At 45.2% G+C, this 22,526-nt stretch overlaps 1 protein-coding gene and 2 pseudogenes across 1 annotated transcript in view; 1 reads left to right on the top strand and 2 right to left on the bottom strand.

Moving 5' to 3' along the window:
* The window catches only part of NUP210L (nucleoporin 210 like), a 164,489-nt gene that overhangs the window by 840 nt on the left and 141,123 nt on the right, over positions 1 to 22,526 (bottom strand). The window contains exons 34-38 of the mRNA XM_063717482.1: positions 18,743 to 18,869; positions 16,496 to 16,645; positions 8,225 to 8,475; positions 7,344 to 7,548; positions 1,542 to 1,646 (exon numbers count right to left, since the gene is read on the bottom strand). Coding sequence (XP_063573552.1) covers positions 1,542 to 1,646; positions 7,344 to 7,548; positions 8,225 to 8,475; positions 16,496 to 16,645; positions 18,743 to 18,869 — 838 coding nt within the window. The remainder of the gene's footprint in view (positions 1 to 1,541; positions 1,647 to 7,343; positions 7,549 to 8,224; positions 8,476 to 16,495; positions 16,646 to 18,742; positions 18,870 to 22,526) is intronic.
* On the top strand, positions 1,307 to 2,473 carry LOC129058688 (large ribosomal subunit protein eL34-like; annotated as a pseudogene).
* Positions 4,557 to 4,638, bottom strand: LOC112130870 (small nucleolar RNA U3; annotated as a pseudogene).

Raw genomic sequence — 22,526 nt, 5'->3', positions numbered from 1 at the left:
GCACTCCAGCCCGGGCGGCAGAGCCAGACTCTGTCTCAAAAAAAAAAAAGGTGGGGAAATGGAGTAGACAATAGTGTTGTGTTAATTTTTTTTTTTTTTTAGGCTGCGTGTGGTGGCTCACGCCTGTAATCCCAACACTTTGGGAGGCCTAGGTGGGCGGACTACCTGAGGTCAGGCATTCAAGACCAGCCTGGCCAACATGCCACTAAAAATACAAAAATTAGGCAGGTGTGGTGGCAGGTGTCTGTAATCCCAGCTACTCGAGAGGCTGAGGCAGGAGAACCGCTTGAAACTGGGCGGTGGAGGTTGCAGTGAGCCAAGATTGCACCACTTCACACCAGGCTGGGTGACAATAGGACTCAAAAAAATTTTTTTTTAGACACACGGTATCACTGGAGTAAGTGGCACAATCATGGCTTACTGCCACCTTGAATTCCCTGGCTCAAGCAATCCTCCTGCCTCAGCTTCCCTAGTAGCTGGGACTAGATGTGTGCCACCACCACACCCAGCTAATTTTAAAGTTTTTTTGTAGAGATGGAGTCTCACTGTGTTGCCCAGTCTGGTCTTAAATTCCTAGACTCAAGCCATCCTCCCACCTTGGCCTCCCAAAGTGCTAGGATTACAGGCGTGAGCCATTCCACCCAGTCTGTTGTATTACTTGAATTATCCCTAACTGAATTTCAGCAAAAGTAGCTGCTATACCTCAAGATTAGTAGTGGTTTCCACTTGTGAGTGGTGTGTGTTTGCCAAATCCAGTTGCTTCTTGGTAGTAAGTTGACCTTTTTTTTTGAAACGGAGTCTTGCTCTGTCGCCCGGGCTGAAGTGCAGTGGCACCCTCTTGGCTAACTGCAACCTCCATCTCCCAGGTTCAAGCACTTCTGCCTCAGCCTCCCAAGTAGCTGGGATTACAGGCATGTGCCACCACACTGGCTAATTTTTGTTATTTTTAGTAGAGATGGATTTTCACCATGTTGGCCAGGCTGGTCTCGAACTCCTGAACTCAGGTGACCCACCCGCCTTGGCCTCCCAAAGTGCTGGGATTACAGGCATAAGCCACCATGCCCGGCTGAGGGAGACCTTTAATCCACTACGTTACTAGGACTAGCAAGGCTAATTTAGTTTACACTGCTTGTTAAAATTATATGTGATAAGTGGCTAATTTTCATCCTTATTTGTGAAATAAAATGAAGGCAGTTTCATCTGGGCACGGTGGCTCACGCCTGTAATCCCAGCACTCTGGGAGGCCGAGGCGGGTGGATCACAAGGTCAGGAGTTAAAGACCAGCCTGGCCAAGATGGTGAAACCCCGTCTCTACTAAAAATACAAAAATTAGTCGGGTGCGGTGGCCGGTGCCTGTAATCCCAGCTACTCGGGAGACTGAAGCAGGAGAACTGCTTGAACTCGGGCGGCAGAGGTTGCAGTGAGCCAAGATTGCGCCACTGCACTCCAGCGTGGGCGACAGACTTAGACTCCATCTCAAAAAAAAAAAAAAAGCAGTTTTCATGTCAAAGTCTATGGTATTGAATATAAGGACACTTTACCTAGGAAGATGAAAGCTGTTGATGCCAGCACTGCAAAGAGGGTCAAGAGCACGATCTGGTAAGAGCCAGTGAACCGCTTTAGGATGGCGGAATCTTCACAGTGATCTATACATTGGCCATAACAAAACAAGATAATAGTTATTTAATAGCAACCATGGGCAGATGCTGCATTTTTTAAATTTAATTTTTTTTGAGACAGAGTTTTGCTCTCACTCTGTCCCCGAGGCTGGAGGACAGTGGTGCGATCTCAGCTCACTGCAACCTCCAGCAGATGCTGCATTTTAAAACTTATGACTAAAAATAGTAATAAGAGTATCTGCCAGAAGTATTCAAAATCCAGCCCTCTTAGTAAGAGAGAAGAGAGCTTCAGGTGTGAACTATACTTGGCTCAACCACCTCTTTTTGACATCTTCCTATCTCCAGAGTAATAAAACTCTCTAATTCTTGAGCTTGTTATTGCTTCCTCTTAGACTTCAAAGGATGCTTTAAATCCTCTGCTACTTTAAAATGCTGGTTACCACTTCGTCCTCTTCCAGGGACGTTGTCTGCAGGCACTCAGAATGGTCCAGCGTTTGACATACCAACGTAGGCTTTCCTACAATACAGCCTCTAACAAAGCTAGGCTGTCCCAAACCCTTGGTAATAGAATTGTTTACCTTTATACCAAGAAGGATGGGAAAGCACCAAAATCTGCATGTGGCATGTGCCCAGGCAGACTTCAAGGGATTCATGCCGTAAAACCTGAAGTTCTTACGAGATTGTCCAAAACAAAAAACATGTCGGGTTCCATGTGTGCTAAATGTGTGTTTGTGACTGGATCAAGCGTGCTTTCCTTATCGAGGAGCAGAAAATTGTTGTGAAAGTGTTGAAGGCACAAGCAGAGTCAGCTAAATAAAAAATGAAACTTTTGAGTAATAAAAATGAGAAGACTTAAAAAAAAAATGCGGCCTGGAATGGTGGCTCACACCTGTAATCCCAGCATTTTGGGAGGCCAAGGCGGGTGGATCACAAGGTCAGGAGATCGAGACCATCCTGGCTAACACGGTGAAACCCCGTCTCTACTAAAAATACAAAAAATTAGCTGGGCACGGTGGCATGCACCTGTAGTCCCAGCTACTTGGGAGGCTGAGGCAGGAGAATGGCGTGAACCCGGGAGGTGGAGCTTGCAGTGAACCGAGATCGCTCCACTGCACTCCCGCCTGGGCAACAGAGCGAGACTCTATTTCAAACAAAACAAAACAAACAAAAACATGCTGTTTACCTTTCCCATGCACTTTAACCCCAGGTAACATGCTTCCCTTCACTAAACTTGTGATAGTATGCTGATTCCATTTATAATTGTAATCTATCTTGAAACATTTTCTTTTCTTTCTTTTTTTTGAGAGGGAGTCTCTGTTGCCCAGGCTGGAGTGCAGTGGCACCATCTCAGCTCCCTGCAACCTCCGCCTCCTGGGTTCAAGCAATTCTTTTGTCTCAGCCTCCCTAGTAGCTGGCATTACAGGTGCCCACCACCATGCCTGGCTAATTTTTGTATTTTTAGTAGGATGAGTGTCACCATTTTGGCCAGGCTGGTCTCAAACTCCTGACCTCAGGTGATCCACCCGCCTTGGCCTCCCAAAGTGCTGGAATTACAGACGTGAGCTGCTAAGCCCAGCCAAAACATTTTCTTAGATTATCAGTGACTACTTAAATCCACAGTACCTTTGTCCTACTCAGGATGTCATTTTTTGGGAGCACTCTGATTTGTATCTAACCTTATCCTCAATAAAACTTTAGACTTGCCTTTTTTTTTTTTTTTTTTTTGAGACAAGGTCTCAGGCTGGAGTGCAGTGGTGCAGTCATGGCTTACTGCAGCCTCCTAAGTAACTAGGACTACAAGTGCACACCATCACATCCGACTCTTTTTTTTTTTTTTTTTTTTTTTGAGACAGAGTTTTATTCTTGTTGCCCAGGCTGGAGTGCAGTGGCATGATCTCGGCTCACTGCAACCTCTGCCTTCCAGATTCAAGCAATTCTCCTGCCTCAGCGTCCTGCGTAGCTAGGATTACAGGTGCCCGCCACCACGCCCAGCTAATTTTTATATTTTTAGTAGAGATGGAGTTTCACCATGTTGGCCAGGATGGTCTCGAACTCCTGACCTCAGGTGATCCAACCACTTCGGCCTCCCAAAGTGGTGGGATTACAGGCATGAGCCATTGCGCTGGCCTTTTTTTTTTTTTTTTTAACACCTGGATAATTTAAATTTTTTTCTTTAACTTTTAATTTTTGGTAGAGATGAGGTCTCTCTATGTTGCGCAGGCTTGTCTTGAACACCTGACCTCAGGTGATCTGCCCGCCTCAGCTTCCCAAAGTGTTGGGATTACAAGCATGAACTACCGTGCCTGGCCTTTTGGCTGTTTTTCTTTTCTTTTTTTTTTTTTTCCTGAAACAGCCTTTCTTTCTCACCCAGGCTGCAATGCAGTGGTGAGATCTCAGCTCACTCCATTTCTGCCTCCCAGGCTCAAGCGATCCTCCCACTTCAGCTTCCAGAGTAGCTAGGACTGCAGGCCATCACACCTGGCTAATTATTTTGTATTTTTTTGTAGAGATGGGGTTTTGCCATGTTGCCCAGGCTGGTGATTACTGTATTTGTTTTTTGTTTTTTGTTTTTTGTTTTTGAGGCAGAGTCTTGCTCTGTCCCAGGCTGGAGTGCAGTGGTACAATCTCGACTCACTGCAACCTCTGCCTCCCCATTCAAGCTATTCTCCTGCCTCAGCCTCCCGAGTAGCTGGGATTACAGGTGCATGACACTACACCTGGCTATTTTTTTTTTTTTTTTTTTGTATTTTTAGTAGAGACGGGGTTTCACCATGTTGGCCAGGCTGGTCTCGAACTCCTGACCTTGTGATCCACCCACCTTGGCCGTCCAAAGTGCTGGGATTACAGGCATGAGCCACCGCCCCTGGCCGATTACTATAATTTTTAAGTGAGAAATATTTTTTAAATCTGGCAGTAGGAACATGAATATATCTGTGGATTCTTTTTTTTCTCTCTCTATACATTCTGAGAAACTTCTCTAGTAATGAACTATAGAAATGATCCCTGAAAGTATAGTCAATGAATTCTGTTGGTGACAAAAGCACACAATACTGCTATTATGATGGTTTGCTGCCTATATTAATAATCAGTGAAAGTGCTAACTTTAAGTTAGTGGTCATTTGAAAATAAAGATGCATGGCCGGGCGCGGTAACTCATGCCTGTAATCCCATCATTTTGGGAGGCCAAGGTGGGTGGATCATTTGAGATCAGGAGTTCGAGACCAGCCTGGCCAACATGGTGAAGCCTTGCCTCTACTGAAAATACAAAAATTAGCCGGGCGTGGTGGCGGGCACCTGCAATCCCAGCTACTTGGGAGGCTGAAAGAGGAGAATTGCTTGAACCTGGGAGTGGAGGCTGCAGTGAGCTGAGATGGCGCCACTGCACTCCAGACTGGGCGACAGAGTGAGACTCTGTCTCAAAAAAAAGAAAAAAAGAAAAGAAAAAGAAAAAGATGCAATTTTTCTCCACTTGGGTAATGGACACCTTGAATTCTATCTATGGACCTTTGCGGGGATCCATGGTCTCTAGATTTAAAAACTCTGTTCCAATACATTCTGTGATAGTATCTAGAGATACTTTTTTTTTTTTTTTTTTTAAATTCCTGAGACAGGGTCTCGTTCTGTCACCCAGGCTGGAGTGCAGTGGTGTGATCATGCCTCACTGCAACTTCAACCTCCTGGGCTTAGGCAATCCTCCCACCTCAACCTCCTGCTAGGACTTCAGGTGCATGCCACCATGCCTGGCTAATTCTTTTGATTTTTAGTAGAGATAAGGTATTGCTATGTTGCTTAGCCTGGTCTTGAACTCCTGAGCTCAAGTGATCCTCCAGTCTTAGCCTCCCAAAGTGCTAGGATTACAGGTGTGAGCCACTGCTCCAGGATCTCAGTTTCCTCAGCTCTTGGGGAAAAATACCAACCTCCTAGAGTTATGAGAATTAAACCAAAAGCATATAAATGTGCTTAGGATAATGATCAATACAAACCAGATGCTCACGTAAACATCAGCAAAAACCTATTTCCCACTAGGAGATATACTATAATTTAGCTTAGATCGTTCCCAGTAATTAAGTAGCTTCCCTTGAGGGGTGGGGAAGCGGGCGTGACAAATACAATATAAGGAGACTGATGGTTCTCTAGCTTTTCTAACACCTTTTCATAACTATTCCCATCCTATCCAAATGTGGCATTATTCCTAAACTACATAATGCCTGGAATCAGGATTTGGGAAAGCTAAATCTTGGTTCTAGGGTTAACATTGGCCCATTGCCTGATGCAAAAAGATTTAAATACTTTTGAAGACAACAAAACATTTATCAATAAGATTGGCCGGGTGCGGTGGCTCATGCCTGTAATCCCAGCACTTTGGGAGGCTGAAGTGGGTGGATCTCCTGAGGTCAGGAATTCAAGACCAGCCTGGCCAACATGGTGAAACCCCATTTCTACAAAAAAACAAAAATTAGCAGGGTATGGTGGTGTGTGCCTGTAATCCCAGCTACTCAGGAGTCTGAGGCGGGAGAATCGCTTGAACCTGGGAGGTGGAGGTTGCAGTGAGCCAAGATCACGACATTGCACTCCAGCCTGGGCAACAGAGCAAGACTCTCTCTCAAAAAAAAAAAAAAAAAAGTTTAAAATAGAGCAAATAGTATACTCACAAAGCTGGCAAACTCGTGTTAAACTGACTATTCTTTTACCTTTCTTTTTTTTTTTTTGAGACAGGGTCTTGCTCTGTCACCAGGCTGGAGTGCAGTGGCACAATCACAGTTCACTGCAGCCTTGAACTCCTGGTCTCAAGCAATCCTCCTGCCTCAGCCTCCCGAGTAGCTGGGACCACAGGTCCATGCCACCATGCCCAGGTAATTTTTTTTTGTACTTTTTTGTTGATACAGAGTTTTGCCTTATTCCCCAGGCTGGTCTCGAACTCCTGAGCTCAAGGGATCTGCCCACCTCGGCCTCCCAAAATGCTGGAATTACAAGGTGTGGGCCATCACGCCTGGCTGACAACTATTCTTAAATATATAAGTTAAATATAAAATTTAGGTAGTGTTAAGAAAGCTACCTAAAGGTTCTATTTTGGGTAGGTTTGGAAGATTCATGCCTCAACTAGTTTGAGTAATCTTGGTCAAGTGGCTGAATGTTTCCCATTAACTAAACTGTGATAACATCTGTCCCCCCTTATCTGTGGGGAATATGTTCCAAGACCCTCAGTGGATGCCACAGATAATATTGAACCCTCTGTGTACTATATGACTTCTTACTGAGTTGAGAACTTCCACTTTTTCACTTAAAGGCAGCACTTTCCAGCTTCTTTTTGGCATACCCGAATTGCAGGCATCACCACTCTTGTGCTTTGGAGCCATTATTAAGTAAAATAAGGGTTACTTGAAACAAGCACTGCACTGGGATACCTTGATACCAGTTGATTTGATAGCAGAGACTGCTACTAAGTGACTAAAGGGCTGATAGTGTATACGGTGTGAACATGCTGGACAAAGAGATGATTCATGGTTGGGGACCAGAGCAGGACAGTGTGAGATTTCCTCATGCTATTTGGAACAGTGCACAATTTAAACCGTTTATTTCAGGAGTTTTTCATTTATTTTTGGACCGTGGTTGACTGTCAGTTAAGTGAAACTCGGAAAGCAAAACTGCAGATGGGGGTACTAATGTAATACATTCTTTCTTCTTTTCTTCTCTAGATTATAAATAGGAATCTCTGATGCTTACCTGCACCCAACTTATCTTTCACAGCCCTCACTACCACTGCCTCACTTTGACTGGTGAGTACACAGGAAATATTGATGAAAACAGGTGATGCCATCTGCTGGAAGGAAGTGAAGTTGACCACTCTTACAGAGTAGATGGCCAGGCCAGGAGTGAGGGGAGAGTGGCTATGGCCAGTGACCACTAGAACTGGGGAGCTGGAGACGACCTTGGAGAAAAGATAAAACCTTTTATTTAAAAGAAGAAAAATCAATTTTGTATCAGTATGTTCCAATCTCAAACATATACAGTACAATAATTGTCAAGATCTGGATTTCTAGCTAGCTAGCCGACAATCAATAAATCATTTACTTTTTTGTTGTTGTTTTGAGAGGGAGTCTCGCTCTGTCACCCAGGCTGGAGTGCAGTGGCGTGATCTCGGCTCCCTGCAACCTCTGCCTCCCGGGTTCAAGCGATTTTCCTGCCTCAGCCTCCCGAGTAGCTGGGACTACAGGTGCCCGCCACCACATCCAGCTAATTTTTGTACTTTTAGTAGAGAGAAGGTTTCACCATGTTGGCCAGGATGGTCTTGATCTGTTGACCTTGTGATCTACCCACTTTGGCATCCCAAAGTGCTGGGATTACAAGCATGAGCCACTGCGCTCGGCCAATCATTTACTTTTTTTACTCCTTTAGCTATGTTGACAAAGCTCATGACCTAGATTTTGGACTCTGGGAGCCTGCCTGGCATTATGAAGGAGATGGGTTTTCTTCATTTGATTTTTTCATTTCCTATGGTAATTTTTATTAGGTCACTCAGTAACTTCTTTTGCCCTTGAAGTGAGAATGAAAACTATTTCAAATTCCTGATCTCTTGTTCTGTTTTGGTTCAGTTCTTAACATACCTCTAGCTTCCTAAGAACTCTGTCCACTCCCAGTACTCTTATCTCCCCGATATCTTGTTTGTGGCTAAGAACCAATTCTGACTGGTTAATATGAAAGGCTGGGATGAAAGGAATGAGGATTCGTTGCATTCCATTCTTGCTACGTTCACTGACCAGTGTAGCCCACCCATAGACTGAGGTGTCAGCCACACTGAGGGCCTGTAGCAGCTCCTCTGACTGCGGTCGAACCTTGATTATGCAGACATAAACCCCTGGAAAAAAAAAGAGGAAAAACTGAGCAGAAAGGTTCAAAGGCTCTATTGAGCCAACTGAATTAGGATAGGAAGGAAAAATTGTGACATGCAAATTCAGCAAAAGAGAAAATGTGAATTTAGTTTTGAGTATTCAATATCAGCACAATATTGGCCACTATGAGGAGGATACCAAATAAAAAGAAAAACAGTCCTGGAGAAACCACAACTGAACTTGTTTACTGAGAATACCATTCTTTCTTTTTTTTGGAGACAGGGTCTCGCTCTGTCGTGTAGGCTAGAACACAGTGGCGCGATCATGGCATTCTGCAGCCCTGACCTCCAGCGATCCTCCCACCTCAGCCTCCCGAGTAGCTGGGACTACAGGCATGAGCCACTGTGCCTGGCTAATTTTTGTATTTTTAGCTGAGGTGGGCGGATCACAAGGTCAAGAGATCGAGACCAGCCTGGCTAACATGGCGAAACCCCCATCTCTACTAAAAATACAAGGATTAGCCAGGTGTGATGGTGGGTACCTGTAATCCCAGCTACTTGGGAGACTGAGGCAGGGAAATTGCTTGAGATGGAGGTTGCAGTGAGCTGAGATCACACCACTGCATTCCAGCTTGGGGACAGAGCAAGACTCCGTCTCAAAAATATATATATATATATTTTTTATAGAGATGGGGCTTCACTATGTTGCCCAGGCTGGTCTCAAACTCCTGGGCTCAAGCGATCCTCCTGCCTTGGCCTCCCAAAGTACTGGGTTTACAAGCGTGAGAAACCACTCCCTGGCTAAGAATACCATTCTTATTCAACATGTCAGGAAGTATTAAATGATATAACACAAGCAGGGCAGTTAAGAGCTGGGGATATAGAATGAAGTAGTCAGTGCTGGTGAACTCAGGAAAGGGTTTGTGAAAGAAAGACAAGCTTTGAGCATCATTAATAACTTATGTATCAGACCACATCTTGGTGTCATTATTTTTATCAATGGTAGGAACTATTTTTCCAGTTACCCATGCTTAATCCTTAGCTGTCTTTTTTTTTTTTTTTCAAAGAGACAGAATTTCACACTGTTGCCCAGGCTGGAGTGCAGTGGTGCAATTCTACCTCACCGCAGCCTTAAACTCCCGGGCTCAAGTAATCCTCCCACCTCAGCCTCCCAAGCAGCTAGGACTGCAGGCATGTGCCACCTTGCCTGGCTAATTTCTAATTTTTATTTATTGCTATTATTATTATTTTATATATATTTTTGAGACGGAGTCTCGCCCTGTTGCCCAGGCTAGAGTGCAGTGACGCAATCTCAGCTCACTGCAAGCTCTGCCTCCTGGGTTCACGCCATTCTCCTGCTTCAGCCTCCCAAGTAGCTGGGACTACAGGCGCCCGCCACCACATCCGGCTAATTTTTGTATTTTTAGTAGAGACAAGGTGTTACCTTGTTAGCCAGGATGGTCTCGATCTCCTGACCTCGTGATCCTCCCACCTCGGCCTCCCAAAGTGCTGGGATTACAGGTGTGAGCCATCATGCCTGGACTGTTTATTATTTTTATAGAGACAGAGTCTTGCTCTTGCCCAGGCTGGAGTGCAGTGGCATGATCACACCTCACTGAAACCTTGAATTCTTGGGCTCAAGCAATCTTCCTGCCTCAGAGCTAGGGCTACAGGTGCACGCCACCATGCCTGGCTATTTTATTTTTTGAGAGACAAGGTCTTGCTTGCTATGTTGCCCAGGCTGGTTTCAAACTCCTGGGCTCAAGTGATCCTCCCGCTTCAGCCTCCTAAAACATTGGGATTATAGGCATGAGCCACTGCACCTGGCCTTAGTTGTCTTTACATCCTTTCCTTCATCCCTATATCCAGTCGTTTCCAAATCTTGCTAACTCCTCCTCTGAAATGTCTCTAACATCTGCCCCTTCTTAGTATTTCTCTATTAGTCTGGTCTAGACCCTTATCAATGCATGCTTGGATTATTGCAATTGGATAATTATGGATAATTAGTCTGGTCTAGACCCTTATTAGTCTGGTCCAGACCCATTAGTCTGGTCTAGCCCTTTATCAATTCATGCTTGCATTATTGCCCCTTCACAGGTATCCTTGCCTGTTTTTTTTCTTTTTTTTTTGAGACGGAGTCTCACTCTGTCGCCCAGGCTGGAGTGCAGTGGCGCGATCTTGGCTCACTGCAAGCTCCGCCTCCTGGGTTCACGCCATTCTTCTGCCTCAGCCTCCCGAGTAGCTGGGACTACAGGCGCCCACCACCACGCCCGGCTAATTTTTTTGTATTTTTAGTAGAGATTTTTTTGTATTTTGTTAGCCAAGATGGTCTCGATCTCCTGACCTCGTGATCTGCCCGCCTCAGCCTGCCAAAATGCTGGGATTACAGGCGTGAGCTATTACACCCGGCCTTTTTTTTTCTTTTGAGACGAAGTCTCGCTCTGTTGCCCAGGCTGGAGTGCAGTGGTGCGATCTCAGCTCACTTCAAGCTCTGCCTCCCTGGTTCAAGTGATTCTCCTGTCTCAGCCTCCGACATAGCTGAGATTACAGGCGCCCGACTAATTTTTGTATTTTTAGTAGAGGCAGAGTTTCAGCATGTTGGCCAGGCTGGTCTTGAACTCCTGACCTCAAATGATCTGCCCACCTCAGCCTCCCAAAGTGCTGGGATTATAGGCGTGAGCCACCATGCCCTGCCGTTATTCCTCTTTCTTTCTTTGAAACAGGTTCTCCATCTGTTGCCCAGGCTGTAGTGCAGTGGAGTGATCACGGCTCACTGCAGCCTTGAACTCTTGGGCTCAAGGGATTCCCCCACCTTGGCCTCCTGAGTAGCTGGGATTACAGGCATGAGCCACTGTGGCCAGGCTATTCCTCTTTTCTTTCTTTCTTTCTTTCTTTCTTTTTTTTTTTTTTTTTTTTTGAGATGGAGTCTCACTCTATCGCCCAGGCTGGAGTGCAGTGGTGTAATTTTGGCTCACTGCAACCTCCACCTCCTGGGTTCAAGCAGTTCTCCTACCTTAGCCTCCTGAGTAGCTGGGATTACAGGCGTGTGCCACCACACCCAGTTAATTTTTGTATTTTTAGTAGAGACGGGGTTTCACCATGTTGGTCAGGCTGGTCTCAACTCCCGACCTCGTGATCCACCCTCCTCGGCCTCCCAAAGTGCTGGGATTGCAGGCATGAGCCACTGTGCCCAGCCTCCTCTTTTCTTTTTCTTATCCATTCTATATACTGCCACTAAGTCCTTAAAAACTGCCTTCATTCTTTTTTTTTTTTTTTTTTTTTTGAGATAGAGTCTTGTCTGTCACCCAGGCAAGATGAAGTGCAGTGGTGTGATCTCAGCTCACTGCAACCTCTGCCTCCCAGGTTCAAGCAATTCTCCTGCCTCAGCCTCCTGAGTAGCTGGGACTACAGGCGTGAGCCACCAGGCCTGGCTAATTTTTGTATTTTTTGTAGAGTCGTGGTTTCACCACGTTGGCCAGGTTGGTCTTGAACTCCTGACCTCAGGTGATCCACTGCCTTGGCCTCCCAAAGTGCTTGGATTACAGGCGTGAGCCACCGCGCCTAGTGTTTGTTTGTTTGTTTTTTGAGACGGAGTTTTGCTCCTGTTGCCTAGGCTGGAGTGCAATGGTGCGATTTCAGCTCACCGCAACCTCTGCCTCCCGGGTTCAAGTGATTCTCCTGCCTCAGCCTCCAGAGTAGCTGGGATTACAGGCATGCACCACCACGTCTGGCTAATTTTGTATTTTTGTATTTTTTTTTTCTTTTTTTTTTGAGACAGTTTTGCTCTTGTTGCCCAGGCTGGAGTGCAATGGTGTGATCTCGGCTCACTGCAATCTCCGCCTCCCGGGTTCAAGCGATTCTCCTGCCTGAGCCTCCTGAGTGGCTGGGATTACAGGCATGCGCCACCACACCTGGCTAATTTTGTATTTTTAGTAGAGACGGGTTTCTCCACGTTGGTAAGGCTGGTCTCGAACTCCCGACCTCAGGTAATCTGCCCACCTCAGTCTCCCAAAGTGCTGGGATTACAGGCATGAGCCACTGTGCCCCGCCCTAATTTTGTATTTTTAGTAGAGATGGGGTTTCGCCATGTTGATTATGCTGGTCTTGAACTCCCAACCTCAGGTGATCCGCCTGCCTCAGCCTCCCAAAGTGTTGGGATTACAGGCGTGAGCCACCGCACCTGGCCAAAAACTGCCTTCATTTTTATTTTATTTTATTTATTTATTTAGACAGAGTCTTGCTCTGTCACCAAGGCTAGGGTGTAGTGGCATTATCATGGCTCACTGCAACCTCAACCTCCTGGGTCCAAGTGATTTCATCTTATTTTTGGAAAAAAAAAAAAAACTAAACCAAAACTAAAACAAACTTCTCTAGGGCCCTATATTGCCTGGAATGTCCTGTTCTCTTCACATCTAGTTCACTCTTAGTCATACTTCTAAAGGTCATTCCCTCTGTAAAACCTTACTTATTTTTGCCTCTAGGTTTCATGTAGATACTCCTCCTTTCTGCTTTATTTTTATTTATTTATTTATTTTTCTGAGATGGAATCTGACTCTTACCGCCCAGGCTGGAGTGAAGTGGTGCAATCTTGGCTCATTGCAACCTCCGCCTCCTGGGTTCAAGCAATTCTCCTGCCTCAGCCCTCCCGAGTAGCTGGGACTACAGGCATGTGCCACCACGCCCGGCTAATTTTTGTATTTTTTAGTAGAGATGGGGTTTCACCATGTTGGCCAGGCTGGTCTCGAACTCCTGACCTTGGGTGATCTGCCTGCCTCGGCCTCCCAAACTACCGGGATTACAGGCGTAAGCCACTGTGCCTGGCCTCTTTCTGCTTTCTTACCATGCCATATATTTTTTATATATATATATATATATACACACACATACATACACACACGAATACATACACACACATATATACACATACATACACACACACACATATATACACATATACATATATACACATATACGTGTGTGTGTATACATATATGTGTATATGTATATATATGTATATATGTATATATATATATATATTTTTTTTTTTTTTTTTTTTTGAGATGGAGTTTCGCTCTTTCGCCCAGGCTGGAGTGCAGTGGCGCGATCTTGGCTCACTATAACCTCCTATTTCAAGTGATTCTCCTGCAGCAATAGCTGGGATTACAGGTGCCCGCCACCATGCCCGGCTAATTTTTGTATTTTTAGTAGAGACAGAGTTTCACCATGTTAGCCAGGCTTGTCTCAAAACTCCCGACCTCAAGTGATCTGCCTGCCTCGGCCTCCCAAAATGCTGGATTACAGGCATTAGCTACTGTGCCAGGCCTATATATATATATTTTTTGAGACAGATTTTCGCTCTTGTTGCCCAGGTTGGAGTGCAATGGTGCCATCTTGGCTCACCGCAACCTCCACTTCCTGGGTTCAAGTGATTCTCCTGCCTCAGCCTCTGTAGTAGCTGGGATTACAGGCATGTGCCACCACGCCTGGCTAATTTTGTATTTTTAGTAGAGGCCAGGTTTCTCCATGTTGGTGAGGCTGGTCGTGAACTCTCGACCTCAGGTGATCCACCCGCCTCAGCCTCCCAAAGTGCTGGGATTACAGGCGTGAGTCATCGCGCCCGGCCTATATATTTTTTCAATTTATTTATTTATTTATTGAAACAGAGTCTCACTCTGTTGCCCAGGCTGGAGTGCAGTGGCGCGATTTCGGCTCACTGCAAGCTTCACCTCCTGGGTTCACACCATTCTCCTGCCTGAGCCTCCTGAGTAGCTGGGACTACAGGCGCCTGCCAACACGCTAGGCTAATTTTTTGTATTTTTTTAGTGGAGACGGGGTTTCGCTGTGTTAGCCAGGATGGTCTCGGTCTCCTGACCTCATGATCCGCCTGCCTCGGCCTCCCAAAGTGCTGGGACTACAGGCATGAGCCACCGCGCCCGGCCTTATTTATTTATTTTTGAGACGGAGTCTTGCTCTGTTGCCTAGGCTGGAGTGCAGTGGCACGATCTCGGCTCACTGTAACCTCTGCCTCCTGGATTCAAGTGATTCTCCTGCCTTAGCCTCCCGAGTAGCTGGGGATACAGGTGCCTGCCACCATGCCTGGCTAATTTTTGTGTTTTTAGCAGAGATGGGGTTTCACCATGTTGGCCAGGCTGGTCTCAAACTCCTGACCTCAAGTGATTTGTCCGCCACAGCCTCCCAAAGTGCTGGGATTACGAGTGTGAGCCACTGCACCCGGCCTGATTTATTTTTTCATCAATAAATTGAAGTCACAAACATATATGTGTCTACCCTGTAACTCATCACCTAGTAGGGTAACACTAAAAGTTAAAAGCTTTAGGCTGGACATGGTGGTTCATGCCTATAATCCCAGCACTTTGGGAGGCCGAGGTGGATCACTTGAGGCTAAGAGTTTGAGACCAGCCTGAGCAACATAGGGAAACCCTGTCCCTACACAAACAAACAAACAAGCAAACAAAATAAAGAAACAAAAATGGCTGGGCATGGTGGCTCACGCCTGTAATCCCAACACTTTGGGATGCTGAGGCGGGTGGATCACGAGGTCAGGAGTTCGAGACCAGCCTGACCAACATTGTGAAACCCCCATCTCTATTAAAAATACAAAAATTATCTGGGCGTGGTGACACACGCCTGTAATCCCAGCTACTCAGGAGGCTGAGGCAGGAGAATAGCTTGTAACCGGGAGGCAGAGGTGTAGTGAGCTGAGATCGTGCCACTGCACTCCAGTCTGGGAGACAGAGTAAGGCTCTGTCTCAAAAACAAAACAAAACAAAAAAACAAACAAACCAAAAATTACTTTACTTTTCTTTGTAACGCCACATCTTCTCCTGCTATCAGGTATTATAAACAGTTTGCTGAATGAACCTTCCTTCAGTGGTTGCTCATGACCCAAACCATTCAGACTGTCTGATCTAGCATTAGAGGTTGTTTCATGATGAAGCACTACCTTATTTATACCTTACATTTTTTTTTTTTTTTTTTTTTTTGAGATGAAGTCTTGCTCTGTCGCCCAGTCTGGAGCGCAGTGGTGTGATTTTGGCTCATTGCAACTTCCATCTCCTGGTTCAGGCAATTCTCCCTGCCTCAGTCTCCCCAATAGTTGGGATTACAGGTGCCTCCCACCACGCCTGGCTAATTTTTGTATTTTTAGTAGAGATGGGGTTTCATCATGTTGGCCAGTCTGGTCTCCGAAGCCCTGACCTCAGGTGATCCGCCTGCCTCGGCCTCCCAAAGTACTGGGATTACAGGTGTGAGCCACTGCGCCTGGCCCCTATACCTTACATTTGATATGAATCCTTTCATTTTTAGATTAGCTGATTTACATAAAGTCGTCCTAACATCATGCCTATTTCCACTTTCCACTTGTTAATCCTATTCTTTTATTTGGAATATCTTTCAATTCAACAAAACATCCAAACAGTGTGCTACATGCTGGGAATGAAAGATAAATGAGACAATGCAGAGCCTCACAGAGTTAATGGGGACTAACAAGAAAATAGTAAATTATAATAGAAAAGCACAGGGTATTCTAGGAGGCATGTGTTAAAACTTATTTGAATAGGGCTGGGGGCAGTGGCTTAACACCTGTAATTCCAGCACTTTGGGAGGCTGAGGCAGGAGGATTGCTTGAGGCCAGGAGTTTGAGACCAGCCTGGGCAATATAGGAAGATCCTGTCGCTCTTAAAAAAAAAAAAAAAAAGGCCTGATGGCATGTGCCTGTAGTCCTAGCTACTCAGGAGGCTGAGGCAGGGGGATTGCTTGAGTCTAGGAGTTTAAGGTTACAGTGAGCTATGATCACACCATTTCACTCCAGCCTTAGGCAACACAGCAAGACCCTGTCTAAAAAAAAAAAAAAAAAAAAAAAAAAAAAGAGAGAGTTGAATGGGTTGAACAAAAATGTTGCCTGACAAAGATTCCACAGTTATATATCAGATGAAACTACAGATATAAATGCAATCCAATAAGAATGGGACAATTATACAAATAGATAAACAGAATGGGGAAACCAGATTCAACTGGTGTAACCTACCTTTCTCCATACTGAAATCTGAATGGACGTGAAAGACTTTACTTGCTGGAATGTCTAGCAAAGTATTACTGAACTGTACATGGCACAGCATGAGGGTCGCTGGAAGAAGTACTTTTGTAATGGCCAAGGCCTGGTTTGGAGTACAGAATCCTGAAAAGCAGAAAAGAGGTAAATAGCTTTGTCACTAACAAGAATTTGTAAAAAGACAGACCATTATATGGAGGCAATTTTGGAGCATAAAAAAACATAAGCAAGAAAGAGGGTCAGTTATGGCTGGTTTGCCCACCTCTGCTTCAATCAAGGTGAAAGAATAGTGTGAGACCCTCGCATTCTAATTTGTGAATGACTACAGTGGGGCTTCCATTATCAATGTCATACATAGGTGGTGTCTTTTTTCAAAGATTTTTTTTGAAAAATCTTTGAGATGAAGTCTTGCTCTGTCGCCCAGTCTGGAATGCAGTGGTGTGATTTTGGCTCATTGCAACTTCCATCTGCCGGTTCAGGCAATTCTCCCTGCCTCAGTCTCCCCAGTAGTTGGGATTACAGGTGCCTCCCACCACTCCTGGCATCAGTGGGAGTAAGATAGATTACAGGGAAGTTAGAAATCTATTAAAAATAGGCCAGGCGCGGTGGCTCACAGCTGTAATCCCAGCACTTTGGGAGGCCAAGGCAGGAGGATCACCTGAGGTCGGGAGTTCAAGACCAGCTTGACCAACATGGAGAAACCCCATCTCTACTAAAAATACAAAATTAGCTGGGGGGTAGTGGCGCATGCCTGTGATCCCAGCTACTCGGGAGGCCGAGGCAGGAGAATTGCTTGAACTCAGGAGGCAGAAGTTGCAGTGAGCCGAGATTGCACCATTGCACTCCAGCCTTGGCAACAAGAGTGAAACTCTGTCTCAAATAAATAAATAAATAAATAAAAATAAAGCAGTACAGTTGGGAGGTAGCTTTTAGGTCTAGGAGAATTTGTTTTTCATATACAATGTTGTAATACAATTACAATATAATTCAAGCCCCAAATCCCTAGAACTTCATCACAAGTGGTGCCTTAAGAGGAATCATATAGACAGCAAGAAGTGGACTGTTGTTATCATTGGGTCAGCTGCAATGAGTGGCATTCTTCTTGAAAAATCTTCAGCAAAATCAAAGGGACTGATGCATGAGGTTTCTCAGTAAAATAAGTAGTGATTTTAGAAAGATTCTGGGGAATAAAACGTCAGTCTGTTGGCCAGGCACGGTGGCTGGATTTTTTTTTTTTTGAGATGGAGTCTTGCTCTGTCGCCCAGGCTAGAGTGCAGTGGCACAATCTCAGCTCACTGCAAACTCTGTCTCCCGGGTTCAAGCAATTCTCCTGCCTCAGCCTCCCGAGTAGCTGGGATTACAGGCTCCCGCCACTGTACCCGGCTAATTTTTGTATTTTTAGTAGAGACGGGGTTTCATCATCTTAGCCAGGCTGGTCTCGAACTCCTGACCTCATGATCCACCCGCCTAGGCTTCCCAAAGTGCTGGGATTACAGGTGTGAGCCACCGCGCCCAGCCGTCTCTATTTTTTTTTTTTTTTTTGAGAGATGGGGTCTTGCTTTGTTGCCCAGGCTGGTCTCAAACTCTTTGCCTCAAGCGATCCTCCCACCACAGCCTCCTAAATAATTGGGATTACAGGCATGAGCCACCACTCCAGAGTCCTAAAATTATATTAAGTTTTTTTTTTTTTTTTTTTTTTTTTTTTTTTGAGATGGAGTCTCACTCTGTCGCCCAGGCTGGAGTCCAGTGGTGCAATCTCGGCTCACTCTAACCTCCGCTTCCCGGGTTCAAGCAATTATCTTGCCTCAGCCTCCAAGTAGCTGGGATTACAGGCACACGCCACCATACCCAGCTAGTTTTTGTATTTTTAGTAGAGACGGGGTTTCACCATGTTGGTCAGGCTGGTCTTGAACTCCCGACCTCAGGTGATCTGCCTGCCTTGGCCTCCCAAAGTGCTGGGATTACAGGTGTGAGCCACTGCGCCTGGCCTAAAATTTGTATTTTTAAAACTAGAAAGACAATAGTGACTAGGATGAGCCTATTTTAAAACCTTAGTCTAGTCATAATTTCTGAGGTCTCATAGAGCTCTGTGATTTATTTGTCAAGATGGAGTCAGTTTTGAAATAAAAAGAAAATCTGGATTACTAATCCAAAGGGATAAATGAATTGAGGAAAAATGAGAAAGATAGGAACAATCACTGAAACCATGAAGAGATTCCTGACCTTTAAGATTGACACCATTTCTGCCAGTGGTGATGAAGAGCTTGAATACAGTTGAATTGAGGGTATTGGTGAGATAAGTCTTGAGGTCATAACTGAGCATTAATCTTGATGATGCATTGACCACCACCTGTCAGCAAATCAAAGGAAAATCTGCACCTAAGTTCCTAGAGAATCCGATTCCTTCCAGATCCACCCCTCATAACTTATTTAACCAAGAGTATCTGTTTCACACAAGTACAAATTCCATCTCATGACCACATATTTGAGAACAACAAAATCTGTTTACCTTTGAAGACAAAATAACTTTTTTTTTTTTTGAATCAGGGTCTTGCTCTGTCACCCAGGCTGGAGTACAGTGGCATGATCATGGCCGACTGAAGCCTCAAATTCCTAGGCTCAAGCAATCCTCCTGCCTCAGCCTCTAGAGAAGCTGGGACTACACGTATGTGTCACCATGCCTAACCAACAAAAGATGGGGTCGGCCGGGCGCGGTGGCTCACGTCTGTTATCCCAGCACTGGGAGGCCGAGGTGGGTGGATCACCTGAGGTCAGGAGTTCCAGACTGGCCTGACCAACATGGAGAAACCCCGCCTCTACTAAAAAAAACACAAAATTAGCCGGGCTTGGTGGTGCATGCCTGTAATCCCAGCTACTTGGGAGGCTGAGGCAGGAGAATTGTTTGAACCTGGGAGGCAGAGGTTGCAGTGAGCCAAGACTGCGCCATTACACTCCAGCCTGGGCAACAAGAGTGAAACTCTGAATCAAAAAAAAAAAAAAGACAGGGTCTCGGCCAGGCGCAGTGGCTCAGAGCAAGACTCTGAAAAAAAAAAAAAAGACGGGGTCTCACTATGTTGCGCCAGGTGGTCTCGAACTCCTGGCCACAAGCCATCCTTCCACCTTGGCCTCCCAAAGTGCTGAGATTACAGGCATAAACTACCCTGCCCAGCCCAAACTAACATTTTTTCTAGAAGGAAGTCCTGGGTCCAATTATTCCTTCAGACATATCTTCCCTTTGTATGACTCCCTATTAAAATGCCTTTGAGGCCAGGTGCGGTGGCTCACGCCTGTAATCCCAGCACTCTGGGAGGCTGAGGCGGGTGGATCACTTGAGGTCAGGAGTTTGAGACCAGCCTGGCCAGCATGGCGAAACCCCACCTCTACTAAAAATACAAAAATTAGCCAGGCATGTTGGAGCGTGCCTGTAATCCCAGCTACCAGGGAGGCTGAGGCAGGAGAATCGCTTGAACTCAGGAGGTGGAGTCTGCAGTGAGCTGAGATTGTGCCATTGCACTCCAGCCTGGGCGACAGAGTGAGACTCCATCTCAAAAAAACAAAACAAAACAAACAAACAAAGAAAAGCAAAAAAACACACACAAAAAAACCTAAAACAACTGCAACTTTCTTTAGGACATTTTCTCTTTGTCTCCAGTTGCATATAATCTCAATCTTTTCTGAAACTTCAAAGTACATTGTTTTTTCTCAAGAATACTTGTACTATTCTGCCTTATATTGTAAGTTTTTTTTGTTTGTTTGTTTTGAGATGGAGTCTTGCTCTGTCACCCAGGCTACAGTGCACTGGTGCAATTTCGGCTCACTGCAGCCTCTGCCTCCCGGGTTCCAGCAGTTCTCCTGCTTCAGCCTCCCAAGTAGCTGGGATTACAGGCACGTGCCACCACACCTGGCTAATTTTTGTATCTTTAGTAGAGACGGGATTTCACCATGTTGGCCAGGCTGGTCTCGAACTCCTGACCTCAAGTGATCCACTGACCTCGGCCTCTAAAAGTGCTGGGATTACAGGTGTGAGCCACCATGCCCAGCCCTTAATATTTTAAATTTAAATGCAATATACTCTACATTCTCCTTAGTATTACCACACGTTTTTTAAATTCAAGAACCTTAAAACCAAGTTAGTTACATTAATAGCTTAATAAAGAAAGGAGTTTTGTCTTTTTCATATTTGTATTTCTGGAGGCCAGCACAATGCCTGACACTTAATAGGCTTTAATGAGTATCTGCTAATTAGTGAATAATTAAATGAGGATTCTATGAAGTACCCAAATTAGAATAGGAGTGACCTTTTGACTTCCCTGTAGCATCTAACACCACAACTATTTCCTCCTTTGCCTTCTATGACACTGTTTCTCTTTGTTTTTCTGGTTCTTAATCCCTTCTCAGTCTCTTTTTCTAGTACTCTTTTCATGCTACCTCTGTCCTTGAACCTCTTATCTGCTTATGATACAAGTTCTTTTTGGATGTTATCTAAATTTTCCCTCTCTACCCTTATTAATTTTGTATTGAAGTTACCCTGATTTATTCATTAGTCTTCAAACACAACATGTACTTTTATTTGCCTATTGTAATTATTTGTGCCATGTATGTAATTGTTTATGTCACCACTAGACTATGAGCTCCTTAAAAGAAGGCACCAGATACCATGTGCACACATATTGAGTAACTTACTCATCTATAAAGTTGGGGCCGGGTGCAGTGACTCACATCTGTAATCCCAGCACTTTGGGAGACTGAGGCAGGCAGATCATTTGAGGCCAGGAGTTTGACACCAGCTGGCCAACATGGCAAAACCCTGTCTCTACTAAAAATACAAAAATTAGCTGGGTGTGATGGCACACACCTGTAGTCCTAGCTACTTGGGAGGCTGAGGCACGAGAATTGCTTGAACCTGGAAGGTGGAGGTTGCAGTTACCAGAGATTGTGCCACTGCATCCAGCCTGGGCAACAGAGTGAGATTCTGTTATAAAAATAAATAAATAAATAAATAAATAAAACAAAGTTGGGAAAATACTTTTTTTCTTTAACTTTTATTTTAAGTTCCAGGGTACATGTGCAGGATGTGCAGGTTTGTTACATAGGTTAATGTGTGCCATGGTGGTTTGCTGCATAGATCAACCTGTCACCCAGGTATTAAGCCCAGCATCCATTAGTTATTCTTCCTGATGCTTTCCCTCCCTCCATGCCCCACATATTTATTTTGCAGAGTTAAAAGTGATACAATTAAAAGTGATAGGTGTACTGGATGTTAAAAAAAAAAAAGACTGGGTTAGATGTGGTGGCACACACCTGTAATCCCAGCACTTCAGGAGGCTGAGGCAGGTAAAACACTTGAGCCCAGGAGTTCGAGATCAGCCTGGGCAACAGGGTGAAACCCCATCTATCCAAAAATGCAAAAAATTGGCTGGGCACAGTGTCTCATGCCTGTAATCTCAGCACTTTGGGAGGCTGAGGTGGGCAGCTCATTTGAGGTCAGGAGTTTGAGACAAGCCTGGCCAACATGGTGAAACCCTGTCACTACTAAAATACAAAAATTAGCTGGGTGTGGTGGCAGGTGCCTGTAATCCCAGCTACTTGGGAGGCTGAGGTAGGAGAATTGCTTGAATCCAGGAGGCAAAGGTTGCAGTGAGCTGAGATTCAGCCACTACATTCCAGCTTGGGTGACAGAGTGAGACTCTGTCTCAAAACACACACACACACACACCCCCCCCCCCCACAAAATTAGCCGAGTGTGGTGGTGTGCACCTGTGGTCCCAGCTACTCGGGAGACTGAGGTGGGAGGATCACTTGAGCCTAGGAGGTGGAGGCTGCAGTGATCTGAGATCGCACCACTGCACTCCAGCCTGGGTGACACAGCAAGACCCTGTCTCAAAAAATAAATAAATAAATAAATAAAAATAAATTAAAAAAAATAGATGGCCAGGCACAGTGGCTTATGCCTATAATCCCAGCACTTTGGGAAGCTGAGGCAGAAAGATCACCTGAATCCAGGAGT

The sequence above is a fragment of the Pongo abelii genome, chromosome 1, assembly GCF_028885655.2.
Source record: "Pongo abelii isolate AG06213 chromosome 1, NHGRI_mPonAbe1-v2.0_pri, whole genome shotgun sequence".
Taxonomy (NCBI): Eukaryota; Metazoa; Chordata; class Mammalia; order Primates; family Hominidae; genus Pongo; species Pongo abelii.
The sequence above is the reverse complement of the archived record's forward strand: the minus strand, read 5'-3'. Positions and strand labels throughout refer to the sequence as shown.